This window comes from Lontra canadensis, unplaced genomic scaffold (assembly GCF_010015895.1).
Source record: "Lontra canadensis isolate GAN:19392208 unplaced genomic scaffold, GSC_riverotter_1.0 scaffold51, whole genome shotgun sequence".
NCBI lineage: Eukaryota > Metazoa > Chordata > Mammalia > Carnivora > Mustelidae > Lontra > Lontra canadensis.
The window spans coordinates 8,095,743-8,117,118 of NW_022631045.1; the positions used below are offsets into that span (position 1 = coordinate 8,095,743).

At 37.9% G+C, this 21,376-nt stretch overlaps 2 protein-coding genes across 4 annotated transcripts in view; one reads left to right on the forward strand and one right to left on the reverse strand.

Moving 5' to 3' along the window:
- Window positions 1-21,376, forward strand: part of GTF2F2 (general transcription factor IIF subunit 2) — a 149,932-nt gene that overhangs the window by 65,225 nt on the left and 63,331 nt on the right. For both annotated transcript variants that reach the window (XR_004384612.1, XM_032873992.1), the window contains exon 5: window positions 16,978-17,059. Coding sequence is in view for 1 of the 2 variants with exons in the window: in XM_032873992.1 (XP_032729883.1) it covers window positions 16,978-17,059 (82 nt within the window). In the remaining variant the exon portion in view is untranslated. The remainder of the gene's footprint in view (window positions 1-16,977; window positions 17,060-21,376) is intronic.
- Window positions 729-21,376, reverse strand: part of KCTD4 (potassium channel tetramerization domain containing 4) — a 37,384-nt gene continuing 16,736 nt past the window's right edge. Inside the window, exons 2-3 of one of the 2 annotated variants that reach the window (XM_032873989.1) lie at window positions 11,100-11,171; window positions 729-2,345 (exon numbers count right to left, since the gene is read on the reverse strand). In XM_032873989.1, coding sequence (XP_032729880.1) covers window positions 1,381-2,160 — 780 coding nt within the window. In that variant the 5' untranslated portion in view covers window positions 2,161-2,345; window positions 11,100-11,171 and the 3' untranslated portion in view covers window positions 729-1,380. Of the gene's footprint in view, window positions 2,346-7,046; window positions 7,129-11,099; window positions 11,172-21,376 lie in introns of those variants that run through there. The other variant, XM_032873991.1, reaches the window with a different exon arrangement.

Below are 21,376 nucleotides of genomic sequence, written 5' to 3' on the forward strand. Positions count from 1 at the left end.
GCTGCTAATTTACTCTAAGTTTTTAATGTGTAAGCAAACTTTTAGCATATATGCTAATTTATATAACTCACGATTTTCAGCAGTCTTTTGTGGAAATTTATTAAAATTAAGATTTAGTTACCTGTTTTAATGGTCAAATTTTAAAGGAGCAAATTTAAGATATAATTTATTCTTAGAAGCTAAAGAAAATAAGAGGCATAGAAATTATTTAGCTGCTCTTTTGGAGGGAAAAATGCATTCACATTTAGAGCTAAGTTTCTGCATTATTTCATTGAGAAGCCATATATAAAACTTAATTAAAAAGATAACTTCCCATTTAGCATATAATTAAAGAAATTAACACAACTCAGTGAATTTGAGATTTAGCATCAAAATATGTATCGGAAAGAATAAAGTTCTTTTGTAAGAATACTGTTTAATGATGCTCATTAAATATTTTTGAGCTTTAAAAATGAATAGATTCAAAGGATGTTCTGAAAATGAACTCCTTTATTATTTTGATACCACATAAACTGTTAAGGCTGTTATCCATGCTCTGTTGGAGCTCAGCCTGCAAAGAAATGAATTTGCTGATTTTTGTCACTTGCAAGACCAGCCAGGGTTACTGTAGCCTGTCAGTTGACTACATCAGTGCATAATACTGTGTGAAATCATCAAGTGGTACTGTTTTGAAAGAGACACATTTAACTTTTTATTATAATTATTAATACAAGCAAAGAAGCTAATAGTGCTTTTATATTTTTATTGGCATCACGCAGTTTTCTAGGAATGTTCAGCAATATGTCAATTCAGCTATAATTATAGCATGAAATACAGGAACTACAAATAAGCTTTTGGTGCCTGCCGTTAAAATTAAGTCAGTAACTTTAATACCTTCTTACAGTTACATTTGGTTTCACTGTAGCTCTGTCTTAGTACATCTGCACATCTCCTTTGCTCTCAGTAGTTAATTTTTACCAGTTCAGTTTCTTTGTAGTTTTGCAGAAAGGATTTTAAATCTTACAGCCCTTTAACATATTTTTATTACCATTTACTTAAATGATAGATAATGTACATGCTTGTTCATTGTGCAAGTACCCAAGACATTCTCATTGAAAGCTTCAGAGGTAAACAAATAGCAAAAGCATTCAGTCTTTATTTACAATATATAGAACATCACTGTTTTCATTTTAAGTATAAGAGTCTGATCAGCAGGAACACCCTTGAGAAGGGCATCTTTAGCGATAGAATTTACATACCGTTAGCTCACAGTAATTGATTAGCAGCAGGGCTCTGAGTACGGAGCTGGCCCGGCACACGTTATTTGGGATGCCTTTGATGCCGTGGTTTTCCGAAGCTTGCTGGCTGCATGCTTGTTGCCTTTGTTCATGACACAGGTAATTACTTGATAAAATGAAGTGCATCGCTGTGAACAATTGACCCTTTGGAACAATCCAGGCTGGTCAGCAGTCTAAAGCCACACTTTAAGGCCATCATTATAGCCTCAAACTTGAGAGTTTCCAGGGTACAGACAAAGGTGTTGTCTTCCTTTAGTACAAGTCGAGTGCCATTTTCAGACTTTATGAAGTATTTGAATTGAATGATATTTGATGATATTGAAAACTCCTCTGGAAATCCATCCAGCCTGCTTTTGGACACCAGAACAATGCGAGATTTGATTTTTGATATGAAATCAGGAGCATTACAGAAAATTCTCAGTCCTTGTGAGCGATCATGGTTATCTGTTATTTCCAAGAAAGTAGTCTCTCTGGGTGTTAGCTGTTCTTTTTCCCACCTGGATTTCACTTCCTCCGCCAGTCCCTTGAGCTGAAAGAATTCTGCTTCTTGTGCAAGAAGTTGATTTTCTCGAAACCCTTCAGGCAGTAGAAGTTCTCCATTTCGTAGGAAGTTTAGGACATGTCTGAAGAGGAGTCCATCCCTGTCTATGAAATAGTGACCGTCAGCATCAAACGGGCAGAGTATTTTTCCATTTACTATACCTTCAAGGAAAGTGTCTGGGTACTTGGTCAGTGTTTGTTTTTGAGTAATGTATAAATATCCACCAACGTTGAGGGTCATCAGTGTGGACTTGCAGTTCTGTCTTTGGTCAGCATCTTCCAGGCTGTTGTGTTTGCCTTCATACTCCTTTTCTTTTTCTCTTCTGTTTATTTTACGCTCCATTTTTGAAAATTCTATTTCAGCCTGGTCTTCTTGGCTCTGAGATTTTTAAAAAAGAAACACTACCACACAAGCACGCCTTTATTCAGCCCCAGCCTGGTGATGGAATGGAAATGCTGGCAGCATCGCCTGCGCTGTCAGCTCGGTTTTGCAGTAGGTGGCGTATCAGCTATGTGTGCGGGAGCTTTCTGGAGTAAGACGGGGGGGAAAAAGAAGATAATTTGCATTTAACTGTGTCGGGGAAGGAATTTGTTGTTGAAGGATTTTCATGTATATTCTTTGAAATAATAAAAGTTACTCAAGATAAATTGAATGTCCTCTTAGCAGTTAAGCAATTACAAAATGTTTAATTTTCCAGCTAAGTTTGAGTATGTTTCCATTTCTAAGTGTTTTTTTAAGTTAGGGCTCAATCAGGCAAGCTTAATATTGAATAGTATTGTTAACTTCTGGAGAATAATGTGTTATTGAATTAGTATCATCTTTCAAAGTAAATCATAAATAGGAAACCTAAAGAGAAAGGGAGTAGATGTATAAAATCTTTTTTCCTAGAAAAAGCAATACATTTCACAGTGTGTAGTAATTTTAGAGACCCAAATGAGAATATTAAACCTGTTATTTGTGATACTGCACATGAATTTAATTGGATTTGCATGTGATTCTGATTTGGGGATTTTTAGTATGTGAGAAGAAATTTTCTTAAAACCATTTAACAAAAGGTTCTTTCTTTCTTTCTTCCTTTCTTTCTTTTTTTCCTTCTCTTTCTTTCAAGGAAAAACATCAAATATACAGGCTTTGCAGTAATCATTTACATTTCTTTTTGGTTAAGATTTCCTGTGGAAAATTCATAAGCTGCTTTTGCCCTAAAGCTTCTCCAGTGCTGAACAAAGACTTGGGCTGCTATAGAAAATACTATAACTGTGTATGTGAGTATGCGCACGTGCGTGTGTGTGTGCGTGCATTCACACACAGCGTGCGTGTGTGTTTCAGAAGATAAAAGATTCAGAATACCTGCTATAAAATAGTGTCATGGTAAATTTCACTGAGGGGTTTGGGGTTTTTTTTAATTGTTGCTGGTTTTTCTCCCCCCGCCGTGTTCACCAAAGGCAAGAGAAAGGGCTAGAGACAGCTTTTTTTTTTTTTTTTAAACTTGGGAATAGCTTTCAGTCTGATGTTTTTCCCTGTTTCTTTTTTTCTCTTCCCTTCTAACTTGCCTTCAAAAGCATTTTAGAGATCTGAGCTTTCATTTTTAGAGTTTAAAGGCCCAGTGGTAAGAAATGTGAACATTTTCCCCTGTACCCTATTATTTGACTGGTCTATCTGCTAAATTATTCTGAGAAACTACATTATTCTCAGAATTAAATTAGATTTAATATTAAATTGACTTCTGTTATGTTAAAGGTATTTTTAAATTATTCAACTGTATGTTGGTGGAAATCCTGGAGTAGAGTCTTCTAAAAATGCTTATCTTGTATTTTCTCTAAATAATGTTAGATTTTCTTCAGATATAAAAAATTATATCCTTAATTATAGCAGGTAACATATTGATCTTTGAAATTATCAAAAGTCCATTGAAATTAAACTAGAAATCTAATGCATAAATATTTTTAGAGCTGAGTTTTTACTTAGAAACCATAAAATTCAACCTCCTCATTTTACCAAAAATAAAATTACATTCTAGAGAATTTTTATTTAGTGTTTTATCTAGAACATTACAGTTTGCTAATGATAAGCCAGCACTTGAACTAAACCTTCCTCTCAGTCCTGCATCTTTTAAGAAGAGTCTACTCTTATATTGTTTCTTTTTTTAAGATTTTATTTAGTTGTCAGAGAGAGAGAACACAAGCAGGGGGAATAGCAGGCAGAGGGAGAAGCAAGCTCCCTACTGAGCAAGGAGCCAGACGTGGGACTTGATCCCAGGACTTTGGGATCATGACCTGAGTCAAAGGCAGACATTTAACTGACTGAGCCACACAGGCATCCTGTATTCTAACAGTTTCATATGTGTGCTGACTTTGTTGTTTTGAAATCAAATCTTTTTCTATGGATTTGGTTTTGGTTTTTTTTTTTTTTAAGATTTTATTTATTTGACAGAGAGAGAAAGATCACAAATAGGCAGAGAGGCAGGCGGGGGAGGGGGGGGAGGAAGCAGACTCCCTGCGGAGCAGAGAGCCCGATGAGGGGCTTGATCCCAGGACCCTGGGATCATGACCTGAGCCGAAGGCAGAGGCTTTAACCCACTGAGCCACCCGGGTGCCCCTGGATTTGTTTTTTTAAGAAATACTGAATATATTTTTTCAGTACAACCTTGGAAATGTGTGGAGTTCATATGTTTATAGTCCCTGTACCATGTTATAAGCAGAATCAACAAAGGCATAATCATTTCATTGATAGGTCTAGTCCTCTTTAAATGAATTTTATGAACATCAGAATCAGTAGAACATAACTGTAGTGTAGTGATGGAACCCAGGTTTTGTGTGTTTAAATCAAATGATGTAGTAGAATACCATGTAATACAGGCCTCCTTCCTTACATCCTGTTTGGCCCATTTGTAGAAGCCATCATGGGGAAATAAAGCTAGTGCTACCAGAAGATAGGCTTTCCCAGGATGGGACGGTGAGGCAGGGCTACTGCAGGTTGGACTGCCGCCTCTGCAGTCATCACTCCAGGGCTGCCTTCCACTTGCAAACTCACTTTCGGTTCCTGCTGCCTGATTTTGAAGACTATTGATGTGTGTTCTGGGTTTCTGCTGGCTTGCCTTGACAGACTCTGAACCACACCAGCGTGTGCCCCTGACCCTGATTGCTTTTTTTTTCCCCCCACTCTAGACTTCACTCTGGTGTTCTTGGCTTCTGCACACCTGATGTGTATGAGTTGTTTGCCACCCGCATGGCCAGGCAACAAGAGTGTAATGGAGGCTTTGTCTTAGTGCCTGACTAGAAGTTAGTTGTTAGGAATCCATAGCACTTTTTTGTGTGTGTCCTGCTGCCCCCAACTTGCAGTCTTAAAGAAAAGTGGCTCCCGGTAGTCCTCACTTTACCCCCATTACTCCACGTTATCCCCTTTAAAGTAACATGATTGCATTTTACAGAAGTTACAGGGGCTTGTTGATCACTGACTGCTGCCTGTTGGGGTACACCTGCCCCTTACAGGAAAGCCTGGTTGTTTTCTTTTTCCTGTTCTGTTCTAAAATTGTATATGCCTCCTTGGGTGGGTGGAAGGTGGGGAAAGCTTGTCCTGGATATTGTCAATCAGGTCCCCATGGCCCTAAGACTATAAAAATCGTGCTTCAGTACCTGTGCCAAGGAAAACGTGGTGTGATTATGTGTCTCCATGTTGCTGTAGATAGAAACTGCAGTTAATCAGTTCAGCAGTTACAGCAAAAGGCTTAACCCGCACGTCAAAGATTAGCTCACTTAGATCCACTTGACCACTAGACTTGAGGATTTTGTCTCCTTTGCAGGCAGAAGGTTTTTTTTTTTTTTTTTTTTTTTTTTTTTTAAAGTTAGGGAGGCCCTGTTTTCTACTCAGTACCCTAGACCTTTGTTAGAGTTAGAGTACCTCTATCTTAAGCATCTGGAATCACACATATAAAAGAGCCCTTTAGCCAGCTCTGAGGATTTAAACAGTACCATTGTTACATTCTTGGTGTAAGTTTATCTGTTAATTAGGCCCAGTGCCTAATCAAATTCTAGCAAAACCTTCCACTAATATGATGATGCTAATCCTCCACTACCTGTATTAGGCAGAACTTATTCCAGGCCAGTGGGAGGAGTTTCCATCTTATCTACCACCTCCTGATGGAAGAGGTCATTGTCATTGCCGTGGTTGACACAGGATGTCGTCATAATATATGCTTGCTCCATTTATATGCCATGGAAGGAAGTAGAACATTACCAAGAAGGTATCTCTCTTAGTTGGAAGATAAAAGACCTGATAATTGCTCCCAAGCTCAACATATCACTCTTCTATGAAATTCAGACACTTCTTTTCAAGGAAAAGGGTTGGTCTTAGGAGCTGCCTTTAAAATAAGAACATTATGGTTAAACAGCTGCCTTCAGCTGAGGTTATGATCTCAGAGTCCCGGGATGGAGCCCCATGTTGGGCTCCCTGCTCAACCAGAAGTCTGCTTCTCTCTCTCCCACATCCCGTTTGTGCTCTCTCACTCACACTCTCTCAAATAAACGAATAAAATCTTTAAAAAAATAAAATAACATTGTGCACACCTGGGTGGCTCAGTCGGTTAAGCATCTGCCTTTGGCTCAAGTCATAATCCCAGGGTGCTGGGATCGAGCCCCATGTCTGCTCCCTGCTCAGCAGGGAGTCTGCTTCTCCCTCTCCCTCTGCCTCCTGCCCCCCCTGCCCCACTCATGTTCTCCACCCACCCTTCTCTCTCTCAGTCTTTCTAAATAAAATCTTTTAAAAAAATAAAATAATGGGCACCTAGGTGGCTCAGTTGGGTTCCCTGCTCAGCGGGAAGCCTGCTTCTCCCTCTCCCCCCGCTTGTATTCCCTCTCTCACTGTCTCTCTCTCTCAAATAAATAATATCTTCAAAAAAGTTAAATAAATAAAATAAGAATATTGTGCTTTTGTCTCCATCTATACTAGATCTTTTTGGTTGATTTCACCTCCATGTGTTCTGCCTGCCTTTCAAAAAGATTAGTTCTTATTACTGTAGAAAGAAAGTAAAAGCAACTGCAGCTAGTGCGGATGCTGTCAATTTTTACTTAAATCTGGCACTCTGTCTCTACCCTGGACTTTGCCACATTTTTTCAAGCTTATTGATCTGAGTCTTTCTTTCTAACTTGAATTTGATGCCCTCCTGCCTGACTCCATGATGATAGCTTTATCTGTTCATGTTCCCAAATTTGGCTAACCCTTGGCCATCTTACTTTTATGTCCTGTGATTCCTCTTTGCTTTGAACTGTGGCTTTCACAAGCTAAGTGTCTCTTTTTGAATGTATGTCTTACCTCTTTTTCATAGCCTCTTGTTAATAGCATTTAATATGAGAAACATTCCTTTCGATACTCAGCTCTGGCTATTTTACTTTAGCCTCTGGGTGAAAAAATAAAAATTCATTAAAAATATAAATAAGAATGAATTACAGTGTAATGTATTAACATTTTAAGAATCAAAGATTTTTCCATGTTAATCTAATTCCATTTGAATGCCGAAAGTTTAGTTCAGTTTTGAAATACAAAATCATCTGCATTAGCTATTGTCTGGTACTGGGATTGTACTAACACTAGTGCTGCCTCACCTGCCTTATGAGCTGATTGGCCACAGGGTCTAACCAGCTGTGTGGAATGCATGAATCCTCCTAAGACTCATTGGATATAACTTCTGATAGGAACGTGATGTGGATGGGTGATTCTAGTCAGATGAGTATCTTTGAGAATGTTTTGTGGTGTTGAGCTGAGTCTTCAGAGAAGCCCAGGAATCTTTGCAAACCTTTAAGCCTCATATGAGGAGTACAGAAAAGAATAAAGCACTATGGATTAAAAGGAGCACAAATTAAAAAGACAGATTAAATGAGAACTTCAAGCAAAATTCCATCCCACATTTCTTTGATTTTCTTTAATTACAGAGATGACTTTGAAAACAACTTACAAATCATATGAATTCCTATTTTAAATATAGTTGGGAAGATGAGTGTTTCAAGGAAAGCAGTGTTTTATAATTGTGTAAGCAGAAGTCATTTAGGTTTTTTAAATGAATTTTCTTTTTTTTGAAGTGTAGCCTATGCATTATTATTCACTGGAAAATTCTATTGTAACCAGATGAACAAAGCACTTTAATGGCCATCAAATGAACACTGAAATTACGTTTTTGTATAGAACTCATTTTTATAGTGCTCTTTAGCCAAGTGGAATTTTGCCTTCTCTTTGGGAAGAAGATACTTGTAAAATGTTCATATCCACTGTCTACAGTCTCAAAATGAGGGACATGACTTTGAAAACTTGTAAAGGTAATATTTTATGAAATCAATGACCAGGGGTAGCTGGGTGGGTCAGTGGGCTAAGCATTCAACTTGATTTTGGCTCAGGTCATGATCTCAAAGAGTTGTGAGATAGAGCTCCATGTTGGGCTTCCTGATCAGTGGGAAGTCTACTGAAGATTCTTTCCCTGTCTCTCCCTACCCTTTCTCCTGACTTGTGTACACTTTCTCTCTCAAATAAATAAACAAATCTGTAAAAAAAAAAAAAAAAAAAAAAAAAAAAAAAAAGAAGAAGAAGAAGAAAAGAAAGAAATCCATGACCTAAAAATTTAGTTTCTGTTCCTAAATGCTGTCCCCTACCTAACTCAGCATTCCTTCTGTTACCCTCTTTTCTTTAGATCTTCTTGTGTCTTTATTGATGAGATGGTGTGGAGGGGCCTGAACAGCAGGATAGGATATGATAGTTCATATGAGCAAATGCAGTTTCTTAGAGAGTACAGAGATTGGAAATTAGGGATGGAGGACTCTTCCATGTTCCACATCTAAAATTTCTGGGTTTGTTTTTTTTTGTTTTGTTTTGTTTTGTTTTTTAAGATTCTGTTTATTTGTTTGAGAGAGAGACAGTGAGAGACAGCATGAGTGAGGAGAAGGTCAGAGGGAGACGCAGGCTCCCCAAGAAGCAGGGAGCCTGATGCAGGACTCGATCCCGGGACTCCAGGATCATGACCTGAGCTGAAGGCAGTCTCTTAACCAACTGAGCCACTCAGGTGCCCGCACATCTAACATTTCTAAAATCTTACATCTTAAAATCATGGCAGTGGTTTGTTTTACTGCATATAAAATAATGTATATTATAGTTGGTGTTTTCTTAGTGTTGATAAATATTTGAGCAGTTCTGTGAGCTCTATTACTTTCATACCACCAGAAAATAAAATTAATAGAGATGCAGGGAGAGGAAGAAAGGGGGCCTGGAGGTGAGGAACAATATTAGGGCAGCAGTTTTAAACTCTGGCTACTGCATATTAGAATTATCTACTGGCATAAAAATACCACCAGCTCTTGCCCTCCTCACAAGTCAGCTAGAATAGAAATCTCTGACTTCGGGCCCAGTAGTTTCTAAAAAGCTCCCCAGGTGATTCTGATGATCAAGCAGAGTTGAAGAACCACCATATTAAGGAAATCAATGAGTTCAGGAAAGGAAACTTATATCAGAGTTCTTAATGGTGGGGACGTAATTTCTACCCTTTAGTTGTGAGGATACTTAACAATTAAATTATCTTGAAATTCATAAAGAACTAAACTAATGTATGGCATCACTGCTATTACCAATTAAACATAGTGAATAGAACAGGAGTTACTGAAGCTGAAAGTAATGAAACTTGAATCCTATTAGTTGACTTAAAAATATGTGCCATTGGATTGTCTATAAAGTAACTCATTCTTATAATTCATCAACTATATATTGCAGTCTTTCTAAGTGTAAGGGTCTCTTTTTCTTTGTTGGTATCACTCATCTTAACCAGCACAGTGTTTGGTACTATTTAATAGTAATAGAGCATTATAGCGAAAGTCTGTTCTCTTGGAGACTTAATCTTTCCTGGAAGGATTTGTTTTTCTCATCCCTTTAATCACTTTGCTGTTGTTTTTAAATTCTCCCTAATTTCAAGTGCAGCAGCCAAAGCTGTACTGCACCCTTTATTGACGGTCTAACTAAAATAAAATATTAATGGTATTAGGATTTTCCTGACCTTTTTCATTATTACAGCACAGCATTATTTCATGTTTTTTATAAAGCTGTATTTTATTTCTGGGTTTTATCCAGCTTCTTATTCTTGAAAGCAACTTTGAGATTAGGGATTATGTCTGTTTATACATCAAAATGTCATGCCCACCTCTGTATTCAAGAGGTTTTTATATTGGCTAATTATATATGTGATGGTAACAATCATAAAGGAGACTGTGATCTGAGTTATAGGAGGAGCAATAAATAACTTGTGGGCTTGCTTTGTGAACATTAAAACAAAAATGTTTGTTCTTAAGCTCATTCACTGAATTATTTCCTTGATCCGAAGTCTGTTATGGCTTCTGTAGACTGATAGAACAGTCCAGATTCCTTTGTCTTTAAGGCTTCCATCCTTTTTTCTAAGATTTATGTATGTATTATTTGAGAGAGAAGGAGGGTATGAGTGGGGGGGCAGGGAGGGGTAGGGGTGAGAGGGTATCTCAGACAGACTTCCCCCTGAGCACAGAACCTGAGGCGACTCGATCTCATGACCCTGAGATCATAACCTGAGCCCAAGTCAAGAATGGGATAGGCTTAACTGACTGAGCCACCCGGGTGCCCTAAAGCATCTTTGATTTTGTACTTAAACTAACCAGTTCTTTGGGTTTTGTTTTGTTTTTTCCCCTACTCCTGGGCAACTACTCTTGTCATTCACAGTTAACTTTTTGATCAGCATTACGATGTCCCTTGTATAAGAATGTACCTACAGCCTTCTTTAGTCCATAGAGGAACTGTTGAAGAGTAGTACTATGAGTGAGGTGGTTAAACTCTTTTCTAAAGCTTAGGTCTAGTCCTCAAAATATGGTTTCAGTATTTGGTTAGAATTGGGAATTTCCAGTATATTAGGCATATTTATAATTTGAATATTAAATGAAAACATTACATAAATAACTTCGGGGAATATTTATATGATTGCTCATTTGTTACTTTTGAGGTAAATAATCAAGTCCTAACTCAATAGGTTTACTGAAATCTGAACATGAATATTTATTCCTAAAATTTTTGAAGGTTAAACATAGATCAGAACTCCAGTTGACAAATTTGAATAGAATAAGGATCACCTTAATTAAATAGATGGCAAGTTTGCCTCACTGGCTTGTTAATATGCCAAGTCGTTTATATTGATAGGCTTTACTTACCCCGTGAACCATGGGCAAAAAACTTCCATGAAAAGATTTTAAGTGAAGAGATTAGAAACTAGTAGGAATATTTAAAATGGTTACCTTTTAAATTCACCTGCTCTGTGGAAATATTTTTTCTTCAGTCCTTTTCCAGATGATAGACACAGATGTGATCTAAATAGAATCAGGAGAGTCGCTTCAAAAGTTGTAAGGAGCAGTCCCAAATCTTGTTCCTAGCCCACTTATCTGTGTTTTAACTGGAGTTGGAAGTGTTCTTAAAGGCCTCCACATTGAATTGGATTCAGAGTGGCTTTGTGGAAATGAATGCCTATAACTTCCTGATGCCTAACATCTTCCTAACATATCTGCCTGTCATTAATTACATGCCAATGCTAATAAACATCTTCCAAGCTTGTTTATTACTGTAACTTGTTTCAGCCAGGCATGCCCTTAACTTGTAAAAAGAGCCTGTCCGTTATTTTTCTCTTTCTTCAACATAGTCTATCTCAGTTGAGATAAAGAGCAGGAAGATCTAGCTTAGAGCAAAAGTTTCTCAGCATTTTGTTGTTATTGTTGTTCCCAGAAAGTTTCTAATTTCTCCTCAAAGAAAGTTTAATTACATCTAAGTCTTTTAGAAAGTCTAAGTCCAACCAAAGTAAACACTCATGAAATGATAAAACATCTCCAGTTGGAAGAGAAGGCCAGTTTTTTGTTTGTTTGTCTTGTTTTGGTTTTTTTGTGTGTTTTTTGTTTTGTTTTTTGTTTTTTGTTTTGAGAAGTCCAGTTTTTTAAGTGAAAGAGATTTGGAATTAGATCTGAGATACCACAGTAACTTCATTACAGAGATGCTGAAGCTGAGAGGTGGGAAGTAGCCTCACCAAAGTGACCTCACTGTTTAGTGACAGAATCAGAACTAGAAACTCTTAAGTTCTTTTTTTATAGTATGTGTTTTGTATACTTAACCTTTAAAATTTTCTCTCAATTTTTTTCTGAAAGTAGGTGGTAGGGTAGGGTAGATCAATAAAATACTATTACCAATGGTATGTGTTCATACTCATTAAGATTCTTTTGGTTGCAAGTAACAGAAACCAGTAAGTAAATGGATCTGGCAAAAAAGGTGGGCATGGGGGGAGAGAAAATTTAGAAATGATTCTGGACTATTTCTCAGAATCCAGTTCTGGTGTGGGTCCCTTAGTTTGAAATTCAGAAGGAGGCACAAACACACAGAGAGAAAGAGGGAGGAGACAAAAGTCATTGTTCACTCTATTCCCACCACCTTCAGTGTCTTTCTGTTTCACCCGTGTGCCTAGCTTATAACCCTTAAAAAGTTCTTCTTTGGGGCGCCTGGGTGGCTCAGTTGGTTAAGCAGCTGCCTTCGGCTCAGGTCATGATTCCAGGGTCCTGGGATCGAGCCCCGCATCGGGCTCCCTGCTTAGTGGAGAGCCTGCTTCTCTCTCTCCCTCTGCCTGCCGTTCTGCTTACTTGTGCTCTCTATCTCTCTGTCAGATAAATAAATAAAATCTTAAAAAAAAAAAAAAAAAGTTCTTCTTTGTGCAGTGGAGTCCCACAGCCCGTAGGGAAGGACCAGTAGTCTGTCAGGTAAATTCAAAAGTAGAGAATCACAAGATGATATTAATATGAATTCTTACTGCCTTAAACATTTTACCTTAAGAGTTCAAATGTACATATAGCCACCAATGTACATGTAGGATAAGGCCTTTGATTTCAGTATAATATGCTGATTGAGCATCTGTTTTCTCTTTCTTGGGAAAATTCAACCCATAATCTAGATTTATTATTAATTTTTTATTTATTAATTTATTTATTATTAATTTTTGCTTCTTAGAAAGGAGCAAATATTTAGACACTGAAACAACATGAATGCAGAATCCTTCTAGACTTTTATGTTTCTCTTCTAATCTCCTGTTATCTCTCCAGTGTTTTGACAGTAGTTTGTTTTTTAAGCAACTTACTTTTTATATTAAGTCTTGCCAAAGCACTAAACCTGGTTTTCATAGAAACATCTCCTTCCCCCATACTTATAATTAATGGGATTATATAATATATAATCAAATTGCATAATAACTAACAGTAAAACTAGCATAAACAAGTTCTAATATAGTTAGAGCAGAAGTGTGTGGGAGTACTAGAGATGAACCTAACTACCCACTATGGGCAAGCTATGGGCATCTGTCACTGTATTTAAAAGAAGGGACTTGAGAACATTGATAATCTAGAAGTGGGGTAAGTGGAGGTCTATTAAAAGTGATTCTGGTGTATTAAAATGATTTATATACCTCCTACTAGACCAGCAGCTCTTAAATATGTGATCTGGAGGGATTCCTGAGACCTTTTCAAGGAACCTATAAAGTCAAAACTATTCATAATAATACCAACCCTTTCTGCCTTTTTCAATTCCGATTTTCTAAATATTTCTTAATTTTAGTTCCTAATATAATAAATAGCAAAAGGTACAACCCACATAAAAGCTCTTCGGGGGCCGGGGCCCTCAATACTTTTTAAGAATCTGTGTCACAGAAGTCATTTGCATGGCTGCACTAGACTCTACTCCTTGAGGACAGGAGCCATGCTTTATATCTTTGTTATTCCTGATGTGTTTCAAGTATTCGTGGTCTTTTAAACTGGCCTAACAAAGTGGTTTCAAGTGAGGGTTCCTGTATTAATGAATATGGTCTGTAATAAACAGCAGTGGTGTCCAAATGGGTGTTTTCAGATGCCTTTATATATATTTTTTTAAGATTTTATTTATTTATTTATTTGACAGAGATCACAAGTAGGCAGAGAGTCAGGTTGGGGGGCCGGGGGAGAAGCAGGCTCAGGGTGCCTGACACAGGGCTTGATCCCAGGACCCTGGGATCATGACCTGAGCCGAAGGCAGAGGCTTTAACCCACTGAGCCACCCAGGCACCCCAAGATGTCTTTAAAATATATTTAATACCTTTCCCCCAAAATCTTAAGCAATGTTTTGAAGAGGAAAAGAAGCATGGTTAGTGGAAAGAATATGGAAACATTTTCCTGTAAGGCTTTTTTAAAAATTGTGAAGGCTTTAAATCTTGCTTAGGAGGTTTTATCATAAGTAAATTGGCTTTTAAAATTTACTTAAAAGGAGTAGGAGAAGAGTAAATGAAGCAAGATGGGATTGGGAGGGAGATAAACCATAAGTGACTCTTTTTTTTTTTTTTTAAAGATTTTATTTATTTATTTGACAGACAGAGATCACAAGTAGGCAGAGAAGCAGGCAGAGAGAGAGGAGAAAGCAGGCTCCCGGCTGAGCAGAGAGCCCGATGCGGGGCTCGATCCCAGGACCCTGGGATCATGACCTGAGCTGAAGGCAGAGGCTTTAACCCACTGAGCCACCCAGGCGCCCCAACCATAAGTGACTCTTAATCTCACAAAACAAACTGAGGGTTGCTGGGGGGCGGGGGGTTGGGAGAAGGGGGGTGGGGTTATGGACATTGGGTAGGGTATGTGCTATGGTGAGTGCTGTGAAGTGTGTAAACCTGGTGATTCACAGACCTGTACCCCTGGGGAAAAAAATATATTATATGTTTATAAATAAATAAATAAATAAATAAATAAATAAATAAATAAAAGATTTTTTAAAAATTTACTTAAAAGGAGAAGGTGGGGCACCTGGGTTGCTCAGTGGGTTAAAGCCTCTGCCTTCGGCTCAGGTCATGATCTCAGGATCCCGGGATTGAGCCCCGCATCAGGCTCTCTGCTCAGCGGGGAGCCTGCTCCCCCCACCCCTTCTCTGCCTGTCTCTCTGCCTACTTGTAATCTCTGTCAAATACATAAGTAAAATCTTTAAAAAAAAAAAAAAAAAGGAGAAAGGGAACAAGCTAACCGAGATGTGGGGTTATTTAAGAGCATCCAGTTAGTGGGAAAATCCATTGCAGATGATTAAGACTTCTCTTTCACTTGAGAAGCACTGGAAAGCTATTTTAGATTTGAAAAGGGGATGTGATGGACAGGAAATTATGGTTTGGGGAAAATGAATTTTATTGCTTTGTGAGAGTGACCTTGATTGGAGAATAGTGATGAGAGTAGTTTCCAAGTTGATATGGGCAGGTGCTTTGAAAACTTACTCTCTCAGGTATTATATGGAGAACATTGACAGCAGATCCTTTAACTAAAAATTAAATTCAGCCTATCTACCTGAAGTACATATTACTTTAAATAAGTGGGGAAACATTCACAGATGGTATTAACAGATAGCTCTTTTAGTATTCAGTGAAACCCCTAGATATATAAGGAAATTGTTTTCGGGATGGTATAGTATTCTAAGTTTGTTTAGTTTTTTTAAAAGGATTGATTTGTGTTTTAATAGAGGACTTTCTCATGCATTTAACATATCTTATACATAGAAATTCCCCAGATCTTGCTATTGTTATACCAGTAATTTTCTAGATAGAACTTTCAGCTTCAGTGGAAATGCAAACTCAAATATAAGATTTGGGAAATTCAGATTTTAATATCAGTCTTACTAAACTGATTAACAAGGGGAAATTATTTTTAGACATTTAAATTTAATACAAAATAATTATGGTTTTGTTTCCTTCCTAACATTTTGGTATAAGGTAGGCATGCTTCGCATCATTGCTTTTTCCAGACATCTGATAGCGTGTGCTTGAGATTAGTTGCATATGTTGCACTGAGGAATTCTTCAACTATTGGATTTCCCATGCATTCAGTTAGGGGCTACAGTAAGGAGTCTCCTGGAATTTGGAGACGAAATCAAGAAAAGTCACCATAAGGAAGATTTTCTAATGTAAATCATGTGGGCGTGGTACAAGCTGCACTCTACATTTTGGTCCATTTATCTGCCCTCCTCCCCCACCCCAGGAAACTGTGTGCTTCTTGGAAAGAGTACTGTGTCTTACTCATCTTTGATTCCAAATGCTTAGATGGTGCCCTTTACATAGTAGGCATTTAGTTAATGTTAGGGGAATGCACGAAGTCATTTGCCCTGAAGAGATGAATCATAAATGCATTGCTGATGAGCCAAAGGATTTCCTGAATCTCTTCTCAAAACCTGGACGAATTCTCATGAAATTAAGACTGAACCATAGCTTCCTAACCATAGTTGTACATTTCCAGACAGTAGGAGAGCTGGTGCCATCATGGGATAGTCTATGAGTACTATTAAGGTCTGTAAGGTGAATTTACCAGTGTTTGGTTCATAGTAGTCACATAGTAAGTGCTAACTGTTGTTTACCTTTTTGGTTTCTCTTTAATTTTGTGTCACCGTCACCTTAAGAATTCTTACTATTGATAGGAAAAATTGCCCCTCTGTTTGGACAAATATCCATAGCAGTTAAAGCTCTAACTTGGACATACCCAAGTTAATAAATCTGCTGGAAAATAGAAGGCAGAGCAACTGGCAGGCAGAAGTGGTACACAGTATAGCCTAGACAGTGTTTAGCCTAGACAACTAGCCTTGCCCAGAATATAGTATTTTCTAGGCTAGCTATTCTAGTCACGGTGTATTCTAGAATTTTATTTGCGTGTGTGTGTGTGTGTGGTCACCCACACATACAGATATATATTACCTTTAATTTTAGTGGTTTAGACTAGCTGGGTTTTCAGAAGTTACTTCTCTGCCAAAGTTGTTGTAGTCTCCACTCCCTTCAAATTTTTTAAAAGTTGATTTTATGCCCTAGTAAGTCACCCTCTTTAGAAAAAGTTAAATGTATAAAAGTTGTATTGGCAAGGGGCTGCAGCAGCCCAGTAAACAAACCTGACAAGCTGTTTTTTACTCACCAAGAGTAAGGTTTTTCTCTATTCTGGCTAATGATGGTACTATAAACTTATAAGTATTCCTTTTGTTCTTTGATTTGTATTATTACCTTTGATTCTAATCATTATTACTGTGGTTAGTATGTTAAGGTAAAATCTTAAAAATGGTCAGGGTTATCTCTGAATACATTTGTTAATTTTTTTTTTCTTTCCATTCAAGACAAACTTTCATTGGAAGGAATAGTGGTACAACGAGCTGAATGCCGACCTGCAGCCAGTGAAAACTACATGAGATTAAAAAGGTTGGTGTTCTTTAACTTTAAGATAATACCCGGTATTTCCTTTTGGGGATTGAAATATGTATATTAGATTGCTTCTTAACTGCATGAAAACTGTGGCTATGTTGAAAGTGTTTTCTTCAAAGGCTGTTTTACTTTAAGACTATGTTAAGAACAAACTTCTAGTTATAAAATAATTAAGTCCTGGGGTTATAATGTACAGCATAGTGACTATAGTTAATATTACTGTTTTGCATATTTGAAAGTTGCTAAGAGAATAGATCTTAAAAATTCTCATCACAAGAAGTAAATATGGTGACATGTTAACTAGACTTATTATGGTGATCATTTTGCAATATATATATTTCAAATCATTATGTTGTATACCTGAAACTAATGTAATGGTATATGTCAATTATACTTCAATTTAAAAAAAAAGAAAAAAAAAACAAGTAAGAATTTCTTTGGCAAGGGAATTTTCAGAACCTGGCTGTGTATTTGGGTTGTTTTAAGCTACTCTCTTAATATAACCTGGAGTCAAACTTTTTATACTTCTTTTTATACTAGTCAACATTATAGATCTTGATTCTCTAAACACATGTAATGTATTTGTACTATTTTATTTTTAAAGGCTATACTTTTTGCATAATGAAATTTCTAAAATACTATACAGTATGAAGCAAGTATAGTTGCTAGAATATCATCCTTTTCTCTTGATTTACAGAGAACTTTTTATAAACTTACTGCTTTGTTAGAGATTTCACATACTATCCTCCCTCCCCCAGTGTTGTATATGGTTAACATTTTGTAATCAGTATTTGAAGATGATGATTGCAAATTCTTGGTACTCCAGTTTTTTGACTTGCAGAGAGCAATTTTTTAAAACCCTGAAGGCTTTTTTTGTTTTAAGTAAATTTTACATCTCCTGTGGGGCTGCCCCAAGATTAAGAGTCATGTACCGTATTAACTGAGCCAGCAAGGCACCCCTTGTTTTATACTTTATATTGAATGTATTTCAGCCTTGTGTACTTCAGAATTGTAAGTTTGTTCATTCAGCACTACCACGTGAAAGAGTAGTGAACAAAACAGGCAAAACTCTGGCCCTTGTGGAACTTACATTTTAGCAGATTATAGCTATCCAGAGCTCATAATGGGGAGCACACTGTTTGGGTGCTAGTGGTAGCCTCTCTGGATAGCAGGGTTCTCACAGCTGGAAGTAGCTGCTTCAGGGACGCCTGGCTGGTGCAGTTAGTTAAGCATCCAGTGCTTGGTTTCAGCTTAGGCGGTGATCTCGGGGTCTTGGGATCAAGCTCCACGTGACATGGAGTCTGCTTAAAGATTCTCTCTCCCTCACTCTCTGCCCTACTCCCCCGCCGCACGTGTGCACGTGCTCTCTCTCGCTCTCTAAAATAAATATATAGCTCTTTAAAAAAAAAAAAAAAGGTGGCTGCTTGAGCTGGATCCTCTGTAATGCCACATCATCTTTTTAATTTCCCTCCTTTCTCAATTAGATTAGAGTGTGTCTCTGAGGAACGAAACAAAAGACTGTTTTCTTGTCCAATAATTCTTCTCATTTAAATGCCTCCCCAGGGCAAGGGAAAGGATGACAAAATGAAAATTTTTTTTTAACTGAAAATAACTTTGGAACACAGGCAGGAGGTGTTTCTGTCTTTGTGTTTAGCCTATGAAGTTGATCATACAGTGTGTGTTTTTGAAGACTTACCATCTTCAAATACCCACTGAAATTGCAAAGTACAAAATCTGGTTACTGAGCTGCTTGCCAAGATCTTTTTTGTGGTCCTAATTTTCCTTAAAGGTTTGTAAAGATTTCTGATGGTGAGATTAGGCAAGTTGCCTGTTATGTTAATGAAATGGCGGCTTTTTTTTCTTACCAAAAGATACAAAAATTGTTCAGCCTTTTGAGTGTGCTAAGAGACCAGCCATTATATATTTAAGTTACTTAAGTGACTTAAGGAAACAGGGTGATTCAGGAGATGATAATCATGTGAGTTTCATAAAATAGACGATACATGACATGTCTTGAAAGATGCACTCATATAAAGACTTGGGGAAGACATTGGGGAACTCTGTGTGAGCCTGGAATGCGGGATTGTTTGAGGCAGGACAAACAGAATCCCCACCCTAAGCCTCTGCTCTGAGCTCCAGACTTGGATATTCAAGAACCTGGTTGAATGTCCACTAGACATTTTAAATACATGAAAAACTGTTCTCCCAGGCTTTCCCCCAAAACCTGCTCTACCAGTGGTCTTTCTCATCTGAGTTAGTACCAACTCTGTTCTCCTGTTTTCTTAATCCAAAAATCTTGGTGACATTTTTGAATCCTCTTTCACACACACATCCAGGGTGTCAGAAAAGTCTTACTGACCGTACCTTCAGATTATTACACATCTACAAGTCTGTTTCTCACCACCCACATGATCTGCCATGAAGTCTCACCCAGATCACTGCAGTAGCCTCCTAGCAGCATTCCTTCTTCTGTCCCTGCCCACTCTGGTCTGCTGCCAGTGCAGGAGTCAGAGCAGTTCTTCCAGAATCTGTCAAGTCATGCCATTCCTCTGCTCACTGGTCACTCACAGTGCTTCCTTCATTACTCAGAGTAAAATTCAAGTCCTTCCAGTTCTCTGCAGCGATCGACGTGATCATGCTTCTACTTCTTCCCACTTCTCCCCATCCTTAGCTCCTCTCCCTTCATTCCCCCTTTACTTACTCTGAGCTCCTAGCAGTCCTGAGCACTCTAGACACTTCCTTATCAGGGCCTTTACACCAGATTTTCTTTTCTACTGGGAACATCCTTTCTGTAGAAAACTGCATAGCTCACTCCGTGCCTCTTTCAAGTCTCTTCTGAGATTCTGTTTTTCCAATAAGGTCTACCCTGACCAACCTACTTCTTTCTATACTTTTATTTTCTTATAGACCATACCATTCATAATATACTATGTAATTTACTTGTATTTCTTGCCAGCTTTGCCCTAGTGTAGTTTAAACTTCCATGGTTGGTTCTTTGCTGTGTATGTGTATGCATGGACACACGTGCACACAGTCATCTATTTTGTTCATTTATACACACACACAACCCCAGATGTTTAAAATAGTTCGTGACAGGGCACCTGGGTGGCTCAGTCGGTTAAGCATCTGCCTTTGGCTCAGGTTATGATTTCAGGGTCCTGGGATGAACCCTGCATCTGGCTCTCTGGCAGGGAGTCTCCTTCTTCCTCTCACTCTGCCCTTCCCACACACCCCTTTTCCCCCACTCATGCTCACACTCGCTCTATTGTGCGTGCTCTCTCCCCCTCTCAAATTAAAAAAAAAAAATAGTTCATGACATGTAGTAGGTGGTCAGTATTTTTTTGAGTGAATAAGGGGCAAGAGATAAGGCTTAAAATATTGAAGATCTTTATATTCTTGCTAAATTATCTGTTAGAGAGTCTTAATATGCTTTGGTAAGGAATTTGGACTCTGTGCTGTGGCCGTTAGGGAGGCACTGAAGAATTCGAAGCTGTATGGAGAGCAAAGAGATTTCTGTTTTGGATAGGTCATCCTGGCCATAATGTAAGACCAAAAGCGGGGAGGTAAGCTAGAGGCTGATGTAATAACCCACGTACAAAATGTCTAAGTGACTAAACAAAGTGGTTCTAATCAGAAGGGAAATGAAAGACAAAGTTTTGAGGATATTTGGAGGTAGAGTCAATAGGACTTAGGAACTCATCTCCTACTTAAGTGGTCATGGGACAGGGGATTTCTCTAGGACCAGACTGATGGTGGTGGCTCTTGTGTTGTGGCTTGGATGCACTTACGTTACGAATCCTCAGACTGATGAAGGGAGAGGGACAGGAGAGACCATAGAGCTTCCATGTCCATGTTAATGTAAATCTTGGTTGACAGTTTACATTAAAACTTAAAAAAGCAGAAAGTACTTAACCTGCAAGAAGAATAATGATGGGTAGATTAATCAAAATAGGAAAGTAATATAAGCTGTAAGTTGTATCTCATGTACAACTGACATTTGAACAATGAGGGGTTGGGGTGTCCGCCCTTTGCACAGTTGAAACTCTGCATGTAACTTTCGACTTCCCAAAACCACTACTAGTAGCTACTGTTGACTGGAAGCCTTACCAATAACATAGTTAATACATATTTTATATGTTATATGTATTATTACTGTATTCTTACAATAAAGTAAGCCAGAGGAGAAAAAAATGTTAAGAAAATCATAAGGAAGAAAAAATACATTTATGGTACTGCACTGTAAAAAAAGAAAATCCATATATAAGTGGACCTGTGCAGTTCAGACTTACACCATTCAAGGGTCAACCTGTATTT